The sequence below is a fragment of the Pelmatolapia mariae genome, linkage group LG4, assembly GCF_036321145.2.
Source record: "Pelmatolapia mariae isolate MD_Pm_ZW linkage group LG4, Pm_UMD_F_2, whole genome shotgun sequence".
Classification (NCBI taxonomy): domain Eukaryota; kingdom Metazoa; phylum Chordata; class Actinopteri; order Cichliformes; family Cichlidae; genus Pelmatolapia; species Pelmatolapia mariae.
The window spans coordinates 11,366,108-11,385,896 of record NC_086230.1 but is presented as its reverse complement, the minus strand read 5'-3'; the positions used below and the strand labels follow the sequence as shown (position 1 = coordinate 11,385,896).

At 41.3% G+C, this 19,789-nt stretch overlaps 3 protein-coding genes across 3 annotated transcripts; 1 reads left to right on the top strand and 2 right to left on the bottom strand.

The window, feature by feature from the left end:
* Positions 1 to 26: 26 nt before the first annotated feature.
* LOC134626010 (mitochondrial ribosome and complex I assembly factor AltMIEF1-like) lies at positions 27 to 883 on the bottom strand. The gene is made up of 2 exons (XM_063471462.1): positions 743 to 883; positions 27 to 278 (listed from the first exon to the last, which is right to left on the bottom strand). The coding sequence occupies exon 2, from the start codon at positions 237 to 239 to the stop codon at positions 27 to 29; it is 213 nt and encodes a 70-aa protein (XP_063327532.1). The 5' UTR covers positions 240 to 278; positions 743 to 883.
* Positions 884 to 1,997: 1,114 nt separating this feature from the next.
* Positions 1,998 to 11,341, bottom strand: si:ch211-256m1.8 (uncharacterized). Its single transcript, XM_063471457.1, has 4 exons — positions 11,230 to 11,341; positions 7,629 to 8,091; positions 7,103 to 7,504; positions 1,998 to 6,825 (listed from the first exon to the last, which is right to left on the bottom strand). Exons 2-4 carry the CDS (start codon positions 8,070 to 8,072, stop codon positions 2,926 to 2,928), a joined length of 4,746 nt encoding a protein of 1,581 aa, XP_063327527.1. The 5' UTR covers positions 8,073 to 8,091; positions 11,230 to 11,341; the 3' UTR covers positions 1,998 to 2,925.
* Positions 11,342 to 14,618: 3,277 nt separating this feature from the next.
* On the top strand, positions 14,619 to 18,703 carry mpst (mercaptopyruvate sulfurtransferase). Its single transcript, XM_063470546.1, has 2 exons — positions 14,619 to 15,338; positions 17,044 to 18,703. The coding sequence occupies exons 1-2, from the start codon at positions 14,735 to 14,737 to the stop codon at positions 17,340 to 17,342; spliced, it is 903 nt and encodes a 300-aa protein (XP_063326616.1). The 5' UTR covers positions 14,619 to 14,734; the 3' UTR covers positions 17,343 to 18,703.
* Positions 18,704 to 19,789: the final 1,086 nt, after the last annotated feature.

Below are 19,789 nucleotides of genomic sequence, written 5' to 3'. Positions count from 1 at the left end.
CCTGATGGCCCCTGATCGCCTTCCTCCTACATAAGCCCACCCAGTCGGCTGCTGAGAAAGAACCGGCCCCTTTTCAGGGCCTCCTCCTTATCTTCTGCGACCGTCAGTGCCTGGCAGCGGCGAAACTCGCGAGCCACGGCGCGGCGGTAGTAATTCCGGTCTGTGTACTGAAGGTGTCGGCCTGCCCGGAGCAGCGCCCTGTAGAGCTCCAGCACGGCACTGCGAGACCAGCTGCCCATCAGGGATCACACATGGAGAGGAGGGGGATACCCTTGCTCCTGTGCAAAGGGTGAACACAGGGTAGATGATTAGAGGACTGAAGTGACAGTTAGAAATGGCTTCATCCGTGTAAAAATCCAACCTTCAAAGTGTAAAACCAAACATGCCACACGCTGCAAAAACACAGCTGCAGTGTCAGCTCAGACTGCCACATTAGCCTCTGTGTGAACCTGAGCAAGTAAACACTAAAGCTCGCAGTCTGTTTTCTAGCACAGGTTATGGGACCGTTTCATCAGCGAAAAGAAAGCGTTGCCGTGTTACATACCGAGACTCACTAGTCTTTAGAAAATGGCTGGATCAAGTCACATCTCTTTGTAGCACAACACGCTAACTAGCTGCCGAAGCAAGCGCTGACCTTACTTTGAGCCAGCTTTATGGACAAAATATGGTCATTGAAACGTTTGTGCGAGCGAGAGTAAACGAGCCACACAAAGACACAACAAAACAAATCTAAGCCACCTACTTTTCAGGAAAAAAGGACCAAAGATAGTTTGTCTTCTGCGCAAAGCAGACCTCTGCTCTAGCCGGGGGTCAGAGTCGATAGTGGAAACCGGAAACAAATAGTCTGCTATTCATACACTATATCCGGGTCAGTTTTTCGTGTTTTTTTTACGCTTTTATTTTGAATTAATGACATTTATTTTATTCAAATAGCGCCAAATCACAAAGACACAACATTTATTTATTTTATTTTATTTTATTTTATTTTATTTTATTTTATTTTATTTTATTTTATTTTATTTTATTTTATTTTATTTTATTTGAATCGATATTGAAATAAGGTTATGGCTGATACCTGTGTAGTACTGAGGTCATAAAGTTCAAAAGGGTCATGTTTTTCAATTTTGTGTTTTCACTATTTTGCTGTGGTAACAGCAATCTCCAGACAAAAAACTTTTTCTTAAACTTGATTTGGAAAAGGGTTATCTATCTATCTATCTATCTATCTATCTATCTATCTATATATATATATATATATATATATATATATATATATATATATATATATGTCTGTTGTATCTAAACACGGGTACTGTAATGCACTGTACACTGGAGCTAGTCAATTATTTCTTATCCAAAATGCTGCAGCCACATTACTGACTGGGACAAAAAAAGAGGGCTCACATCACTCCGGTGTTGGAAGGCTTTTTGTACGTTACAGAATCAAGTATAAATTGGCACTGTTTGTGTTTCAAGCCTTAAATGGTCTCGCACCTGCAAATGTGGTGGATATGCATCCCGCATTTAAAGCTTATTTCAAATGGAGCTCATGCATTTGCTATCATTGCACTAAAACCCTGGAATTACCCTCCAGAGAGACTCTGGACAAACATCAGCTGTGGCTGTTTTTTTAAAAATCTAAGCTGAAGATATACTTTTTCTTTCATACTTTTCTTTCTTTCATACTAAACTGCTGATTCTGGAATTCTGTGTGGAGGACTGGTTGCTGTTTCATGTTAAAATTGTGAATTCATGTATCGTCATTTTTTGCCCAAGTGTCACTTATAATTCTAATACATTTCATTGGAAGGATGGATTAAAATTGACAAACAAATAAACATTTAATTAACATTGAAAGATGAAAACTGATACACTCAATTTGAATGCAATCAAGAAAGAACTTTCTGTAATTTTTCTCTATTGTGGAGAACAGTATATATGTATAATATAATATGTATGCGTATGTAAGACTTTATAAGAACATCAAAGTCATGCTCTTTTTAGTTGCATCAACAAACATTTATTAAATCAACAATAAACCAAACAGCTCTGAACAATGTGAGACTATTTGGAGAATCGGTGAATCCAACCAACTTTGCCAAATGACACTGAGGCAGTTGACACTGTTATCATTTTAAACAGTTGATATATATCATTAAACTATCTTAAACGGGATTATTAAAGTATTCTGATTTGGATTCTGATAAACTCCAATGGCCTGAAAACATATATCTCTTAGTCTCAAGAATATAGATCTCTTATGAAAAGGGTCAATTGGATACATCAGTAATCCATACAAATCTGTCACTGATATTTATTTTGGATCCAATATTTCTTTTGAATATCGATACTACTGAGTGCAAACATCAGTGAGTCACGATCCATTTCATCTCAGCAAAAACATTTACATAAAAAGGTAATGTGATAGAAACAACAACAACAAAAAATATGACATCATGAAAAAAATATAAAGAAGTGACACTTAAAATAGTATACAACGTTTATGAAAAGTCGTCAAATTATCACTCAATTAAAATGTATTTACTTACTACAATTTAAACCCAGTAAATAATGATTTTGTCAGTAGTGAGAATCAGTCTCATTACAAGAACATGTATACATAATTCAAAATCTATTAACGGTTCATGCATTTCCACACACATTAATGCTGTGATCTTACCACTCTACATTTAAATATATGTTTTTTTTTCTTTTACAGCTTCTGCTGGAGTTTTAAAAATTTGCAGAGTGTCAATGACCAGGTTGCACTAACGGAGCTCTAAGAGATTTCTTCTGTCCAAGACATATGAGGAAAATTCTAGTAATCTAGGGATTACTGAAACATTTTAATGGTACAAATCCACATGCATTATAGTCATTTTTCAAGTCAATTTCAATGGCTTGAAAAATGTGGAAAACTCATAATCAAGGCATGTACTTAACCCCTTTCATCCTGGGGATGATATGTATATCCCTGATATCATCATGCTGGAGCAACCAACACAAGTAGCGCTCGGTCCCCATACCCCATCCGCTGGTGAGGAGTGGTTTCACTTGGCGCATGTTAATGTACCATTTATAAGATTGCTCTGACACTCCATGATGCCTCAGAGCCTCTTGTACCATCTCAGGAGTTGAATGGCGTTCACCAAGACCTACAGTCTCGCCCAGCCCCAGCAAAAGGTCGGCAGCTTTGGCTTTGCGTTGCCCAGTGCCCTCCACATATGCTTGGTAGAATGGAACTGCCAGATGGTCCATCTCGGTCAGCCAAACAGCTCCACCATATTTCTCGATTAAAACCCGCTCTCCTTTACGTGTTAACTTTCTGCCAAAATTCGGCTGACCATCTTGGACCCACTCTAAACAGTCAGCAGAGGGCATCATGGGGATGGCCTGGTCTAGAGGGACTCTTGAAAGTCTGGTTTTTCCCTCCAGCTTACTGAGCAGAGCTGTGACATGTGCAAGGGTCCCAGCAGTGTTCAGGATTATATCTGAGTGTTTCTTCAACATGGACTTGGTGAGATGAACCAAGTATCCCTCTGCTATGGACATTGCATTGTCCATGTCACCCTGCAGTTCACACTCCACATGATAGAACTGGTTCAAGTGTGTGGCATCAGGATCTTCCCCTCTGAAGCTGGGAGATATGTAGTAGGTCCCTGGCAGGTTTTCCTGGAAGCGAAGGAAGTATTCCAGTACAAATTGCATTGAGTCAGCAAGGTACACACCCTGGCCCAGGAGATTGACAGAAACTGGCTCTGAGTCAGAACCCAGGCCCATTGGTGAGGAGATGGTGTCAGTGGTGAGAGGTGTCAGAGCATAAGAGTACTGGCAGGAACTGTTGAAGTATTCCACTGTGCTGTGGAAAAGAGTGTTTTGGATCTTGAAAAGGTTTCGATACCACTGGCTCTTGATGGCTGCCATGGAGTGAGACTCAGGATCTGTCCAGGAACGAGCAGGCTTGCACTGGGTAATTTTCAAGTGGATGGTTTTGAGGGTTTCAGAGTCAGCGGGTGGGCCATTCAGTGATGAAACATATCCAGGGTAACTTTGGAAGCATTCTGTTTGCAGCTCAGCAGGTTTAGTGCCATCTGGTGAAGATAACAGAGGGATCAACTTGGCATGAGCATAGTCGATCTCAAATCCCTCAAAGATCAGTGCAACACTTGGAGCTTTCATCCCTTCTTCCAGCAGTCGAGCAACTTTGTAAGTGGCCAAGATCAGTGCTGTGTAGTCAGGTTCCTTCAGTTTAAAGATGTCACTGGACAGAGGTTTGCGTGGCACCACAACAGTTAGACCAGGACTGTTTGGATAAGGTGTCAGAAAGGCAACAAACTCACTGTCTTCCCACACTCTCCACTGTTGCTGCTCCCCACGAACAATGCGACTGAACAGGTTGTCATTGGATAGGTCCCCCAAAAAATCATAGCAAAAAGGTGCATTTGGTGTTGGCAGTGCACTTCTAATCTTATCTTGAACCCGAGCCAGTGCTTCATTATCCCAGCGTGGACCACTTTTTGAGGTGCAATAGCCAGGATTATAAGCGTGGAACTCTTCTTCACTAGCAAGATGGGGCTGCCATTTTGGCTCTAAGCCATGAAGAGGGAGGAGTCTGATTTGTGCTGGCTCACCAGGACTTGGATTGAATACCAAGGCACAACGTTGCACTCCCAGTCGCTCACATAGCAAGTTTGAGACAACTCTTGCTCCTTGTAGCATAGCAACAAAATCAGCTGTAGCTAAGTGGAAGATGCTGCTTGCCCCACTAAGAGTTTTTCTAGTCAGAATCGCTGCTCCAGGGATCCAGGGTTTGGGATTTAGATAAGCAACAAGCTCATCTGTTTCCCAGATAACATTAGGGGGATCTCTCAGGGGTCTGAGGACCTCTACTCGTGAAATGCCACGAATCATTGAGGCCACAAAGATCACACCAGCATTTGTCTCAATGACGGCATCACCTTTAGTGTCCACAGCAATGATTCCAGCACAGATCCCCTTCAGATCTTCAGCTATCACTTCTCTGCACGCTTCCCTAAGGCTGTGGCCTTTATGATGGTATAGACTTGCTATTTTCTGAGCAACTGTGTTCCTCAAAAAAACATCCCCATCTCCAGAGCAGGTAACGGCTAACTTGTCATCAGCATATATACCTGCTCCTACTACTGCTGTGTCCCCAACTCGCCCTTTCAGCTTTCCTACCAACCCGCCTGTAGAAGTTGCAGCAGCCAATCTATTCCAGCGATCCAAGGCCACAGCACCGACTGTCTGTGGATGATTGTTTTTGGAGTTTTTTCCACTACTGACTTTTGCAGTTAACTCTCTGTGACGTACATCAGTGTAGAAATACTCAGGACCAACAGACTTCTGCTTTTCCTCAAGCTCTTCAAGAAACTCTTCAACTCCGTCTCCCACAATCAGTGCATGTGAGCTTTTATCCATTACACACCTGGCTGCTTTTATTGGGTTCTTTAGACTTTGCACACAGGCAACAGATCCTGACTTCTTTGTACTGCCATCCACAATGGTTGCTTCCATTTCATTTTTGCCATTTTTGTTAAATACAGAACCTTTACCTGCATTGAACAGAAAGCAGTCTTCCAGAGCTTCCACTGACCTCTGAACTGCATCCAGACTACTGCCACCTTGTTGAAGCACTTGGGATCCAAGAGTTAAAGCTATTTGTAGTGCAAACTCAATGACCCCTATTACTTGGGAGTTCAGCATTATCTCTTCTCCAGCACCCCCATGAATCACTAGAGTGTAGTCTGGACTCATGCCAAGGGTACTACCAGCAGTGCTTTTGTCTGTTCTCTCTGGATAATGAATTTTCTCTCCACTGAGTTTCTCTCTTTGCCCCTGCTGAAGTAGACACTCAAGGGCTCCCATTTCACTTGCAATGGCATATCTCACAGCTAGAAGCATCAATAACTTCAGGTTCATCTTGAGGTTTTGTTGGAGCTTGTCTAGTTCTACAGCAAAGCTACCTTTCCCATTAAGCACTATGCGAACCTTGTCTCTCTTTCCAAGGTAGGTTACAGCCAACTGATCTTGAGCATAAACATTTCCTACCCCGCACTCTACTCCTTCCATGAGATCTGTACCTGTCAGATACACAGACGGACACCCAAAGGGGTCCAGGAACCTTTTCAAAGGATTTTCAGATGGTAAAGCTCGGCGCAGAGCAGCTAGGTGGGGGCCAACACCTTGACCACTTTTGGTGTTTTTTATTAGCTTCTTATGCTCCAGAAATGCAACATGGAACAACTGCAGTAGGTCAGTAGTGTATTGGATGGCGTTATCTGGACCAATGCAGGATGCCAGGGCACCTGCTAACTGACGAGAATGTGTGGTGATTGAGTATGTAGGATCACAACGACCATGTTTGTAGTGGCGCATATGGGAAGGTGTGACAAGTATGTGATTTGAAGCAGCTTCCCCAAAGGTCTGCCTCATGGAGAGCTGCAAAGAGAAGTTGATCCAGGCATCATATAGACCTCTGTGCCCTCTGAGAGTAGAGAAGACATCAGGATAGGAGGAGATGTCAAAGGTGAGAACTGGGTGGTTTGTTTTTAAATTGAGGCTCTGTTGGGGGGTATTTACACCCTGTAAAGGGAATGTTAGAGGATGGGGACAAACAGAATTAATATTGTTTACTGCAACAGATCCAGTCGTGTTTTCAGTGCCAGTATGCAGTGGGTTTAAGTCAACAGTCTCCGACAGATCATACACACATTCAGTCACAAGCCCAGCCACCATCCCATCCACAGCACTGTGCTCAAACACCATTCCAGCTGTGCAGTTTTTGAACACAACCAGGTTCAACACCTGTCAAAAAACACAGAAAAGAAAGGGATTATTTTGGGTTTCTTTGCCCTCCTTCACCCTGAATTGGATAAGTAGTATAAAATGGATGGATGGATGGATGGATGGATGGATGGATGTCCTCTACAAATCAGCAAGCAATAAACAAATTATTTAATTATAACTCTTAATTACTACTCTGAGGCTTTAAATCTTTTAACAGTCGTTAAAACTATAATAAAGTTTCGCAGTAAATAGCTGATACAGCTGAACTAAGCTTGTTTTAGTTTCCCTCCATTACCTTGTCATAGTATCTCAGAGATGGATTGTGTCCTCCTCCTCCCAGCCTCACTGCATTGAGGATATCAGCCAGTTCAGAGGGTGCATCATAGTCTTCCAGACAGAGCGTAAGTATAGCACTCTCCATCAGCCTCAGTGATGTCAGTGCTGTTCCTCCTTCCTCAAGGATCTTTTCCCTTCTTGCAGCCCAGGTCTTACGCTCCAGAGCTGTGAGGTTGCAAATGGATGAAGGATCATTTTGTTTCCCTGCCCTGGGTTGATCCATCACCTGAGCAAGCTGGTTATAGATGTCAATAAATGACCGCGCAGAAACTGGCCCACCAGTGCTCGGTCGCCACAGTATGTCAACAGGGAACACTCCGCCAACACAGGTAATGACAGCATGGAGGCTGTCGGGGAAGATCTGCAATTACAAAGACTACAGATTAGAAAATATTTGATATACCTTCAGTAGGTTAGTACATCAATAGATAAAGAATAAAGTCTTTTAGGATTCATCAAGATAGTTGTACTGCTATTAATCTCACCTTAATTTCATCTTGATGCCTCCCAGGAATACGGGTGGCAGCGAATACTTCAGCCTGCTGGGTGTGCTCCATTGGAATATTGCCTTCCAATAAGACGGGCTCACTGTAAAGCTTTGCTGCTGCCCAGAGCAGAGCAGCTGCTCTACTAAGCTGGTTACATTTCTTTGCTTTAGATGGAAGAAGAACTACAGGGAGTGCTGTGGAGATGGGGAGAGGGTCAGCACAAGACAACAGACCTCTTTTGAACTGCTTTGTCACCCAGTTCTCTTGGCCTGCAGCACTGGTTGCTAATTTCTGCTGGGCTTCTTCAAGGAGCTCTCTTTGTTGTTGCAACGTACTTTTGAACTCTGGGTAAAGATCGGGACCTAAAGTAAGCTGCAGAACACGGCTCACTTCTTGCAAGGTAACACCCAGATCTGGAATGGGGTAGTCGAGAAGGGTCATCCTGTTAATACGGAGGAGGCTTGACAAAGAGAAAGAAAAAGAGAGAAAGTCCATGACAATTCCAGGTACTTTGTGAGATTTTCCAAGCGTGCAAAGAACCAAGACAAAAAGAACCAGATACCAATACTTGCACACATATATCAAGTCAGATGACTCATGGATTTAGTTTAAACAAATGGGGCTGACGTAAAAGCTGTAGAACACTATTCTTGCAGCACAGTTACTTTGTAAGTACAGTAGTATTACTTATACGCCAAAGTTAGGTAGTCATTCAAAAGCTTTTTTTTAAAAAATCACATTTTGTAAGGATCTAGAGGTTTGGTTTATAACTAGATATTTGTAAAAGTAACTAAACTATGTACTTTCTGGAGAACCTGTAGGGGAATTGTTGCTACTGCTGGACTTCTCCAGCAACACACAGCAGACCTTCAGTATGTGTGTTTAAAAAATTGTCAGATTAAGACAATTTAAAACTGGGAACAGCAGCTTAAATACTTGAAGCTGTGATGATTTGTTTAAGCTGCAGTATGACCTGACCTGGGATAACTGTCCTAAAAGTATGTTTTTGTTCCCATACTGTAACCTCAAATCTCAGACCGTTAAGGACAATGACATGCAGATGGATGAACTGGTTTAAAGAGGGTGAAAATGCGTGCAGGTTAATTTCAAGGAGGGTCCTTTAATCATATTCAACTGTCAGTCTAAGAGAGAAGGGCAAGTTGTAAAACTATCCATCAATCAGAGACAGAAAGAGGAGATTCAGATCCACCAAAATGTTAAAAATGTGCTCACAGCAGCAAGACAGAAAGAGAGGTCATTTCTGCTTTTCTCCAAAAAACATTGAATATCTTATAATTGGTCTCAGAGAGGCAGTTGGATAACATCTCGATGCATGCTCAATCATCCAGGTAAGTAAATCCCCAAAAGTTGATTCTGTTCATCTGGACGTAGCATTTTCAGTGGGAGAAACGTTTCGTCACTCATCCAAGTGACTTCTTCAGTCTCAGCTGACTGCAGGTTTCCCCAATCTTATAAACTGTACATTTGCATAATGACTGAAACCAGCCCACTGAAGGAACAATGGACTGGGAGGTCAGTTCCTTGGGTCCTGGCCTTGTAGTCAGCTGAGACTTAAGACATGGGGTAATACAACCTTAAATATGTAAGCAGGTAAGGTTTTCTAACACAAGATTTAACTACATACACATGTGGTATTAAAACTTTTGTAGATCAATGTATTTATAATTATTAATTACCAATTACCAGTTCTGTCTCTCTATATTCACATGTTCCTATTTTCTGCTAAGCACTCCAGCGACTATCTACATGAACCACGTGACCACCCCTGACATAACTCTTACCATTCAAGGGCCCTGCTATGGATGTAACTTGCTAGCAAAGCTAGCTAACATCCATAATGGTAAAATTAGGAACTTTAAACAGAGCTTGACAAACAAATACGTGACATTGCATCTTTTGTATAGAGCTTCTACCCTAAGCTGTGCCCTTTGTGTCTGTACTGATTAGAAAATGTTAGCTTATCAACATAGAATGATGAATATTTCAAAATATTACTCTATATATTATAATATTCCAACATATTACTATATTACTGCTGTTTTGTTCCACAGTTTTTATTGGCAAACTACACCTCAGATCTCGCATGTAACACAAACCACACAAACTGGCACATCGCAGTGTATTTGTCCATATAGCTACTGTATAACAGAACATTTTCCCTTTACGGTTTCCTCACATGATGTCCAACCATTCTCACATTAGTGGAGCCTGTAAGTGAATTATCTGATTTATGTTTAAGAGCCTGCTGAGTGAAACACGGGTTTCTTTGTGCTTCAGTGAGGTGAACATGAATGGAATGCATCCAGATTTTACTTCTGTATTAGACAATACCCCCAGCACTCTACAGCTATACACACCCTTGTAATGGCTCATAACGAAGTTCATCTGCTCACACGTGAAAGCAGTTACTCCCTTTCCCTAACTTAAGTTGGCCAGGGTTGTTTTGTTACTGGTCGTCAAGGAAACATGTCCCTCGCCAAATGACTTTTTGGGAAATTAGATTTCTCCTGATTGGTCCCATCAGTTTGAATCACCCACACAATGCTGGCTGTCTGTCCTTTATCCGAATCTTGTGTTCCATCTGATGGATTTAGGTTCTGCAGGGAAGCAGGTCTTGTGATTCCAAAAGCTCAGCTACCAGAACTACTACTGTGTGTTACATCATAGAGTAGAAATAGCCAACTGATGGGCAATAAAGCAACAGTAACATAATTTTTGAAAAAATCTAAACGAATTAAGAATAAAAAATCTACTATTTTAACCTCATCACGTACTGGGTCACCAGCAAAGCTCTTAGAGGCAGGGCCTGGATTTCAGTTGAACCACAGTTTAGTTTAGTTTAAGAAACTAGAAAATGTTGCTTTTCAGATCAACTCACTTACAGACATTTTGGCCTTACAGTTCATCTCTTATAAGATTTTCATTTGGGTGTGCCAAATGGGCAAAAAGTCCCCATATAGGCTAGACTTGAACCTAACCCCGGCCTTAAACATCTCATTGGTGAGCTGGTGGGTGTTATTTTGTTAATATTTCTGCAGAGGAAACCAAAATATAAGAAAGGTTATTGTAATTGTGTTAAAAAGATATTTTTAAAGCCTCTGCAGCAGTATTTATTTCCAAAAACGTACAAAACTCATGCCACAGAAATAGTTGTCAAAAGCTTATCTGAAGAAAATGATCCACAAAAAATGGATTTTATAAAATTTCTTAATATTGAAGTCTGTGCATTAAGATCACAGACACTGGGTCAGTACTTCAGAAATATCTTCAATTCACCTTAGACGTTACTATAAAAACTGCTGCAGTGTAATCAAACTACAAGACCATTTATTTATTTATTTACACATTCACTGTAATTCCTTTTTCTTTAGTACAAGACTTGCCACGGAGCTCGTCTTGAGTGCTAATACACATGCTGTACATGTAACTGCATCAATACAAATCAAATCATTATCTCCTCATCACATTTGAAGGGCTATGAGTGCAGTAACAGTAGAAAACTGCTCCGTAAACACCAGAACATGAACCATTTACCTTTATTCACCTATACGTTTTATTTAGAATAAAATAAACTTACCTCACTATGAAGATGTCTCTGAGATCTGGCCAGCTGGTAGGGTGGAAGACCACTCAGTGGAAATAAAACTTGGTTGGACTGGAGAGACAGGGCTTTGTCTATAACGCACAGGCTGTGACTCCAATTAAGCAATTTAGTCTCTTGGCTGTCCCTTTTCTCCACCTCTCAATGCCTCTCACTCAGTTGTCCTCGTGCTCTCTGCTCTCAGTGGTTCTTCTCTAGTTTTTTTTTTTTTTTAATCTTCTCTCACACAGTTTGGACCCTCACAATGCAGCAAAAACTGCCAAATACACTCAGGAAAATAATTCCTGGAGTTTTATCAGGTAGCGTCTTAGGAAGTGAGAGATTCAGCAGTTTGTGTTAGTATAGCAGACAACAGTAGATCTGCATTAATGGTGTGCACCTTTTTTATACCGGGATCAACTTCTGCTTTACGTCATATGTATGTGTGTTTGTGTGTGTGTTTGCACTTTTCTGTTCACATGAATGTAATATATATGCATTTTTTTGTAGATCATAAATACTTTCTGACAAGTAGAATAATTAAAAAATGATCACATATAGTCAAGCTTACAGGAAAAGTTATATGACTACTTCGTTATATTGCATGTGAAAATAATGCGAGAATATTTTTAATGCAACTAAACATTTACAGATCGTGTTTTTGCTTGCTTTGTACATCATCATCCCCATCGATCTTTATCCCTTTAGGAGTTTTAGGAGCTCTGATTTTCTCCTTTCAAATGAAAATTATAAGAGAAAACCTGCTTTTGAAAAAAAGTGACATTTTCTCACCAGACAAGATGTCACAATTTTGTCACCAGGAGGACCTACAGTATGACAAAATGATGACATTTTGTCACCAGACGTTTTATCATCACACGTTTTGCCCGATGACTTTTGTCTTTGCGCAAAATGTGTTTGCATAAGAAGAGTTCCACCTTCTGGATAGAAATGATCCAGAAAGACTGTTGGATCTCTTCCACTGTTAAGAAACCAGAATAGATGTTAGGATAGTAACAGAAACATACTACTGTCTATGTTGCCATAATCTCACAAAGACAGCATTTCCATGCACAATTATGGATTATATCATTGCAGTAAGGTTCAATGAAATGTGCATTTAAATACATCCCCTCGCCATGCTTTAGTATGTATTTAATTAGACCGATTTTTAATTAAATGCATACAGCACAGCAGACAGGACTGAACCTGTGGACGACCTGTACATAACAAATGGCTAAAAACAAACATTAAAGCATGAAAACTGTAGAATAATACAGAAAGTCACCTGCAGTGTCTGAGATCATTAAAGTATTATTAAATTATTGAATAAAGACACTAATGCTGAACTAGCATCAATCCTATGAGAAAAAGAGAGAGTCCCAACGAAGTCACCAAAGTCTGGAGACTGTTCAGAACATGAGTGACAGAAATTTTCTTTATCATGAAAACTCAGAGCTCTTACTGTTGAACGTAAAAAAAAAAAAACCAGATTCAGTGTCACTTTTGCAGTAATACCACCTACAGTATATCAACACTCAACAAGACTGTGAGACATTCTGGAAGGGGAACTACCATAAACTGTTTCATGTGATGCTGATTATGAAAAAGAGTTTGCAGGACATGTAAAGTGTGTGGATGTCTGACTAAACAGCGCTACAGATGTGTGCAGAAATGTAAACTAGTGTTTTATCCTACAGGCGTCCAACCAGGTCGCATCCAAGACTCCAAATTCATGCATTTTTTCCAATTGCCTTGATAGTGACCGCATGATGCTTTCCACGCAGGAGCTAAAGCAGCTCTTTGAGGTCACAGGTGGACCTGAGTGAGCCGCTCTGTGGCTCCAGTGTGACGGCCTGTCACATGATGCTGGCTGCTCACATGATGCCAGCGCCCCTCCATCGTGTATTTCCTCGTCTGAGAGGTTCTCAGAGGCTAAAAGCAAACTTTGAGGATAAATAAGCAGTGACACAACTTTATTTAGAAATGTTTATCATCTTTATTTGTGATTTATGAATGATAAAAATAAAATCAGATTACAAATCTGACTCTGAGGTTCTTTAGTTCATTGTGACCTCGGTTTTAAACTCAGAAAGCAAGAAAGTACTTATTGGGCAATTTTCACACGAATATTAGATGCATAAGACGTTTTGTGCTTAATAAAGACATTTATTCATAACAGAAGAAGAAGGAACAGAAGAAACTGTCCCACCAAAGAGGGGAAATCTCATTGATGACGGTGCTGTGCAAAGTTTGAAAAATGCAGTCGAATCAGTCGAAAAAGTGACTTATATATTTTTTAAAGTGCACTTAAGCTCAGACTCTCCATCTTCTGTTTTGTCAATGAACTACTTGTTAAATAAGAAAAATACTTTTAAAAGAATTTAATTACATCTTCTAGTGTCTGGTAATTTTTTAGGCAAGTAAGGTAAGGGGTGTGTCTTTTACTAGTACATCCAGCTTAACCTTTTAAAATCGTACTGCTTTTTTTAAAATATAGTTTATGAGGTAAATGATTTACTGGTCCAGTCTACCTGAGATGAAACTGAGCTGTATATAGCCAGTGATCTAAAATGATTAACACTCTTACCTAACAGGAAGGGGTGACTGCAAATCAGTGCAAAGGTGTCCTGAGTGGTCATCTTTGTCTTACATGATGAATCATTTCTGTCCTGGTGTCTTCAACAAGTACAGCACGAGATGTCAGGAAGTGATTTAATGAATATGAAAATGAGGCTTTCAGTCAGTAGATCTCCGCCCAGCAGACCTTCTATGGGAGGACCATCGTGTTATGCAGCACTGCATCACCATCATCAGACACCAAAATAGGAAATAGCTCTTGGAAAACACACTGAAGCTATTCTAGTGCGCCAACACTCTAATTTAAAAGTTACGACGCTTCTGATTCTTTGATTTTAGTCCAGATTTTTTGTCCTTATTGGCATGATAGTGTCACAAAGTTGCTGCACTTCCATGATGTGACTCTCCAGTTCCACCACATACCAAAGGATGTGATGACTTTGGAGTACAGTGAACTCATTGTTATGTTCAAGAAACCAGTTTGAGATGATGTGGTGCGTTAACTTGCTGTCGCCACAAGGTGGGTACACTATGGTCAAAAATGGACACGGTCAGCAGCTGTACTCCTAAAATGTACACCGTAAGGTTGTGGACGCAGTTTGTGAAATACAAAGACCAACCAGTGTGTCTAATGTTCAGAGTCACTTGAATTAAACTTTCATCCTCATTTTGCTTAGTTTGAGCATGTCTACATTACATGCCTGTGTGCACTGAGTTGCTGTCATGTGATTGGATGATTAGATATTTCCGTTAATGAGCCGCTGAACAGGCGGTTAGTCTTAAATTAACCGTCTTCATCTGGACTGCAATTCGAAATTGCGACTTTATTCTCAAAATGATCTTTACGTGCCGAACTTGTTCGCTCCTCAAAAACAACAAAAGTGCACAGTGACATCCCTCTAGCGCTCCGGGTTTGTATTTCATGCAGAGGAACGTCATGGCGGCTCAGACCCGTGCTCTGGTGTCAGGTCAGTGGCTGGCAGATGCTGTCAGAAATAACCTGATCGGTCCCAAGCTTCGCATTCTCGACGCTTCTTGGTACCTGCCGAAAGTCAAACGGAACACCATAGAGGAGTTTGCGCAGAAGCACATCCCGGGCTCGTCCTTTTTCGATTTGGACGAATGTTCCGACAAGAACTCTGCGTTTGATCATATGCTGCCAACTGCCAGCTACTTTTCGCAGTATGTGGGAGATCTGGGCATCGGGAATGACACGCACGTTGTCGTGTACGACACCAGCGACACCGGGGCGTACAGCGCGCCCCGCGTGTGGTGGATGTTCCGGTTGTTCGGGCACAGTTTGGTGTCGCTGCTGGATGGTGGCTTCAAGAACTGGCTGGCTGACGGCTATCCGGTGACGTCCGAGTACTTGAAGCCGGAGATCAGAGAGTTTAAGGCCACTCTGAACCAGTCGTGGGTTAAAAGCTACGAGGACGTGCTGGAAAACATCAGAACCAAGCAGGTTCAGGTTGTGGACGCCAGGTCTCCTGGCAGGTTCAAGGGTATTGAGCCAGAGCCCCGGGAGGGTGAGTCAGACTTTAAGCGTTTAAACTTAAGAAGAGGCCAACAGTTTGTTTATCTGTCAGTCGTGTTAGTTCTCCAAGGGTTAAAAAACAGCTTTGAGCATAAGTTACAACATGTAGGGTTCTGCATCAAAACAAGAAAGATGAGACTGTTGCTGCTGTCATTTATCGTGTACACAGTGCTGTGTGCAATACTCCAAAGTGAACATGCTTTCAAAAATACTACTATCAGCACGTTTTATTTAATAGCTACTTTTACACAAAGTGCAGGAAAAGAAATTAGCTTCAGCAATCTTTGCCTTTGACACAGCACTGGGTTTTTAGAGGTGTTTTTAAGGTACTCCGTATACACTGGCTGTTATCTTGGAAACCTTTGGCTGTTATCAAAGGCCGTGCCCTGTGGTGGCCGTGCCCTCTGCTCCTGCTTTTTGTCACTGAACATAACTCTTCACTAAGGTTACTATAGTGAACTTAAACTAAAGTAAAATCTGAAGTAGGTGCGGAATGTGAAACGAAAAGAAAAAAAATCTAATGATAATTGATAAATTAAAAAACAAATATTATTAAAATAAAGTAAAACTGCAGAAAACGTTTGGCAATCCAAACCGCTGAAATGAGTGTCCCGTGCAGGGCGGGTTGGCTCACCCTCAGAGATAGGGCGAAGCAGCTGATCCTTTGTGCCAAAACGAGCCAGTTGGGGTGTTTCAGGCAGCTGGTTAGGATCCTGTAGTTTTCCATTTGGAAGTTTTCCAGAAACACTGCTCCACCTGGTTTGGAGACCCCAGACCCAAAATCAGCTGGAGAGATTCTATATCCCCTATGGCCTGGGTATGCCAGGTACCATCGGGATGCCCCAGGAACTGTAAAGTGTTACTGGGGAGATGAGCAGATGGATCTTAATCGGCACCGGGAATGTCTGCATGACTGTGATTAAAGTGCCCATTTGTCCTTTAATATTTTTCTTAACTTCTTGAATCTCGCCCTTTGTGTTCTAATAGTTAAGGAAAGCAGATTTTATGTTGAATCTAATAAAAACAAAATATTTTCAAGCAAAAAAAAAACTGTCACGAGCAAAACCAATCTGGACGTGAAGTAAAACTAAACTGAAAATAAAAACTGTGAATGAAATGATAAAACGAATACAGTACAAGAATACAAAACTATAATAACCTGGATACACTGTGTAATAGGCACAAATTTAGCCTTTACTGACACTGCTGAGCTTGTGATATTCCCAAGCCCGACCCTGCTCGGCTTTGTCTGGATATCAGATGAGATTTCCACAGTGGAGCAGTGGTTAGCACCGTTACCTCACACCCTGCCTTTTGCAGTGTGACAGCTGGGATAGGCTAAAACCTACCCATTGGAAAAAGTAGAATAAAATGGCTGGATGGCTGATTGGGTTGACGTGGCTGCCTCAGCTCAGGGATACTGGGACACAAAGCAGCTGCTGATAGAAACTGTGAGCCGTGTAGAAAGCCATCACCCAAATTTTATTTCAGCTGCTAATTACAGCTCTTGAGCCACATGCAGATAACCAGCAGATACTGTTTGCTCAGCTTCTATCTTGGTGGTTCACACTGAAGCAAACATCCACTGATGACGTCCAGGAGATACGGCTAAAAGCTATGGAAGAAATTTAAGCTAAAAATCTGTCACATGTTGATACGTCCCCTAAATTTCTCACTCTTCTCTCTCCCGGTCACAGACATACTGCCTGGACATTACCCCGGAGCGATCAACATACCATATACAACTTTACTGGATCCCTCTGGAAAGGTGAAGGATACCGAGAGCCTGGCTAAGATTTTCAAGGATGCAGGGGTGGACATGACGCGACCGTTCTGGGCTTCTTGCGGCTCAGGCGTCACGGCGTGTCAAGTCATTCTGGCCGCCCACCTGCTTGGGCACCCCGGGGTTTGCCTTTATGATGGTTCCTGGTGTGAATGGTTTCAAAAGGCATCACCAGAGCTTATTATCTCAGAGGGGGAGGGAAAGAAAGCGTGAGGGGAAAGTCACTTCTTTAGAGAGAGATAAGCTACAGGTGTATCTGACCTGACCGTGTTGGTGTTTCTCCCACAGCATCACAGTGCTGCTCTAGGACCACGATCCCAAATGACCAGTTGCATAGATGTGTGAGGTGATTGCTTTCAGACTTTGGCTTTCAAAAGTCATGTGAGGTGACATAAAGAGCAATCTGACAGCTTGGTTGGCTTGAACTGTTTAGTTAGGCTTAGGAACAAATTTTTTCACAAATGTTATGAAGGGGAGACAAATTGCTTTGGGTTAACAGGAGCCCAGGTGTCAAGACAAGAAGCAGAGGGAACACCCTCGATAGGTCTAAGGCTAAGCAGCACAGACGGCCAGTCATGTTCGCACCGGCACATTTAGAATTGCCAGTTAGCCTAGGACTGTTGGACTGCGAAAGAAAGCTGGAGACAACCCACAAAAACAGGTGAATAACACCCAAACTCCCCCCAAGAGGTCGGTCCAAACCCAGGACCTTCTTGTTATGTGGCACCAATTCTAACCACTGCATCTCCCCCATGACACACCCATATTTGTTTTACATAGTTTTAAAAGTTAGAGTTCAATAAAAAATGTTGGTTTTTTTTCCCCCATCTTATTTCTCAAAGTCGCAGAGCTGTAACTGGTCACTTGCACTGATGGTCCTCGAGCAACATGCATTATTATGCTGTAGGAACAGCACCAACACGGGGACCGCAGATTGTGCCTGAACTTTAAACCTACGCCTTAACGTCCTTTTTTTTCCTGAGTATATTATACACACTATAGGTTGTAAGGTTCCTCAGCTGTAAGAAACCTTTCAAATAATTGAATAATTAATGTTTTAAGCAAATGTAACATTCTAAAGTTCCACTACATATGTATTGTTTTGGTTCTTTCTTTAACCAACAGTGATGCATTAGTTTTCCATTACAATAAAAGAATATGTTATGTGCTTCCGTTTTGATGGGGTATCACCACAGGTATCTTCTTTTTCTTTTAAAAGTAAGTCTAGCTCACGAGGTGGAGGAAAACGTGCATTGGGTAACCAGTAAAGTAAATATTTAGCTTTGTTAGAAGGCCACACAGGGCAAAATTCGCTGTTGATCAGATATAGCTTCCTCAGGCGACCTCGCAGGGTTGTAGGAAACATGTTGTTTCAGATCATGGCTTTTGTTTTTTGTTTTTTTGTTGTTGTTTTTTTTTTTTGGGGGGGGGGGGGGTAGGTTAAAATGTCTCGATGTTTTGCTTTCACTTCATGGGACTGTGTAAAAGTTGCAAGTTTTGAAAACGTAATTCACTGTAATTCATTGTTATTGTGCACCCAAGAAATAATAATAATAAAAATCTAATTAAAAATACTGCAGCTTTTTCTAAAACATGCACAGCGTTTTAAAAAAAAAATGGATTGCTGACACAGAGGAAATGGAAACCAGTTTGAGCCGGTTCCTGCAGTTTTATATGAGGTGTCTGGAAAGATGCCCGATTTACAAAATAAAGTTTATGGATTATAGCTCACGCCAGGATGAGCTACGTGCAGCTGTTCTGTGCACACCATGTAGGTCATCGGGAAGTGTAAGTGCACTAATACGCATTTACAGTTTGAGAAAGAATGAGTAAATCAATCATGAGGACTGCTGTTTTGAAAGCTTCATAAAAAATTGATCAGAGTATATATTTATTCCAACTCTATTCTTCCTCGAGTAGCACTTTGTTTCTCATTAACAATGTAGCGATGGGGTAATCTTAGCCATTGTGTATGATGTCAGCTGTTGCTATGTCTCATTGAGGTAAAAAAAAAAAAATGCAGAGTCCGGAATAAAAGAGCGCTCCAACTGGGCGAAAAGGAACGAACAGCTCATTTCAAATGATTCTTCTCAGGCTGAAGATGAGGCAGCAGATGAACGCATTGTCTAAAAATGAATCAAACTTTAGGCTCTGTAACTGGCAGCAGATACATCACTCTTGCTCTTTATTTTGACCCTCATTAATATATATTGACCTTAAAGGTATGTTGTGATATAGATTACATGCAATCATATGAAGGTTAAATTAATCTATTGTAAAGATTCATAAGGAAGGAAAACAAAATTTGCTAATTGGATTTCTGCGGGGAGTCTTTGGAGAGCCTACAATCAACTTCCTAAGTGGCTGACGTGTTTGTCTTCATTTATGTTCATGTGTGGTGCATTACTTGTTAATTATTGTGCAGTTGTCAGGTTTTTCCACTTCTTTGTACCTTCCTTCATGTGCATTCTGGATCTTTCAGCAATCTCCCTCCAGGAATCTGATATTTGTGAGTCCTTTTATCAGTGCTATGATTATTCTTCATACTGCAGCAAATTACAAGCTGGAAATGCTCAGGAGGAGTCAACGATGCTGAACAGGCCAATCGCAGTAGTTCCAGGCTGCATTAACTGGAACTGTAGTTACATTTTTCAGGAGGT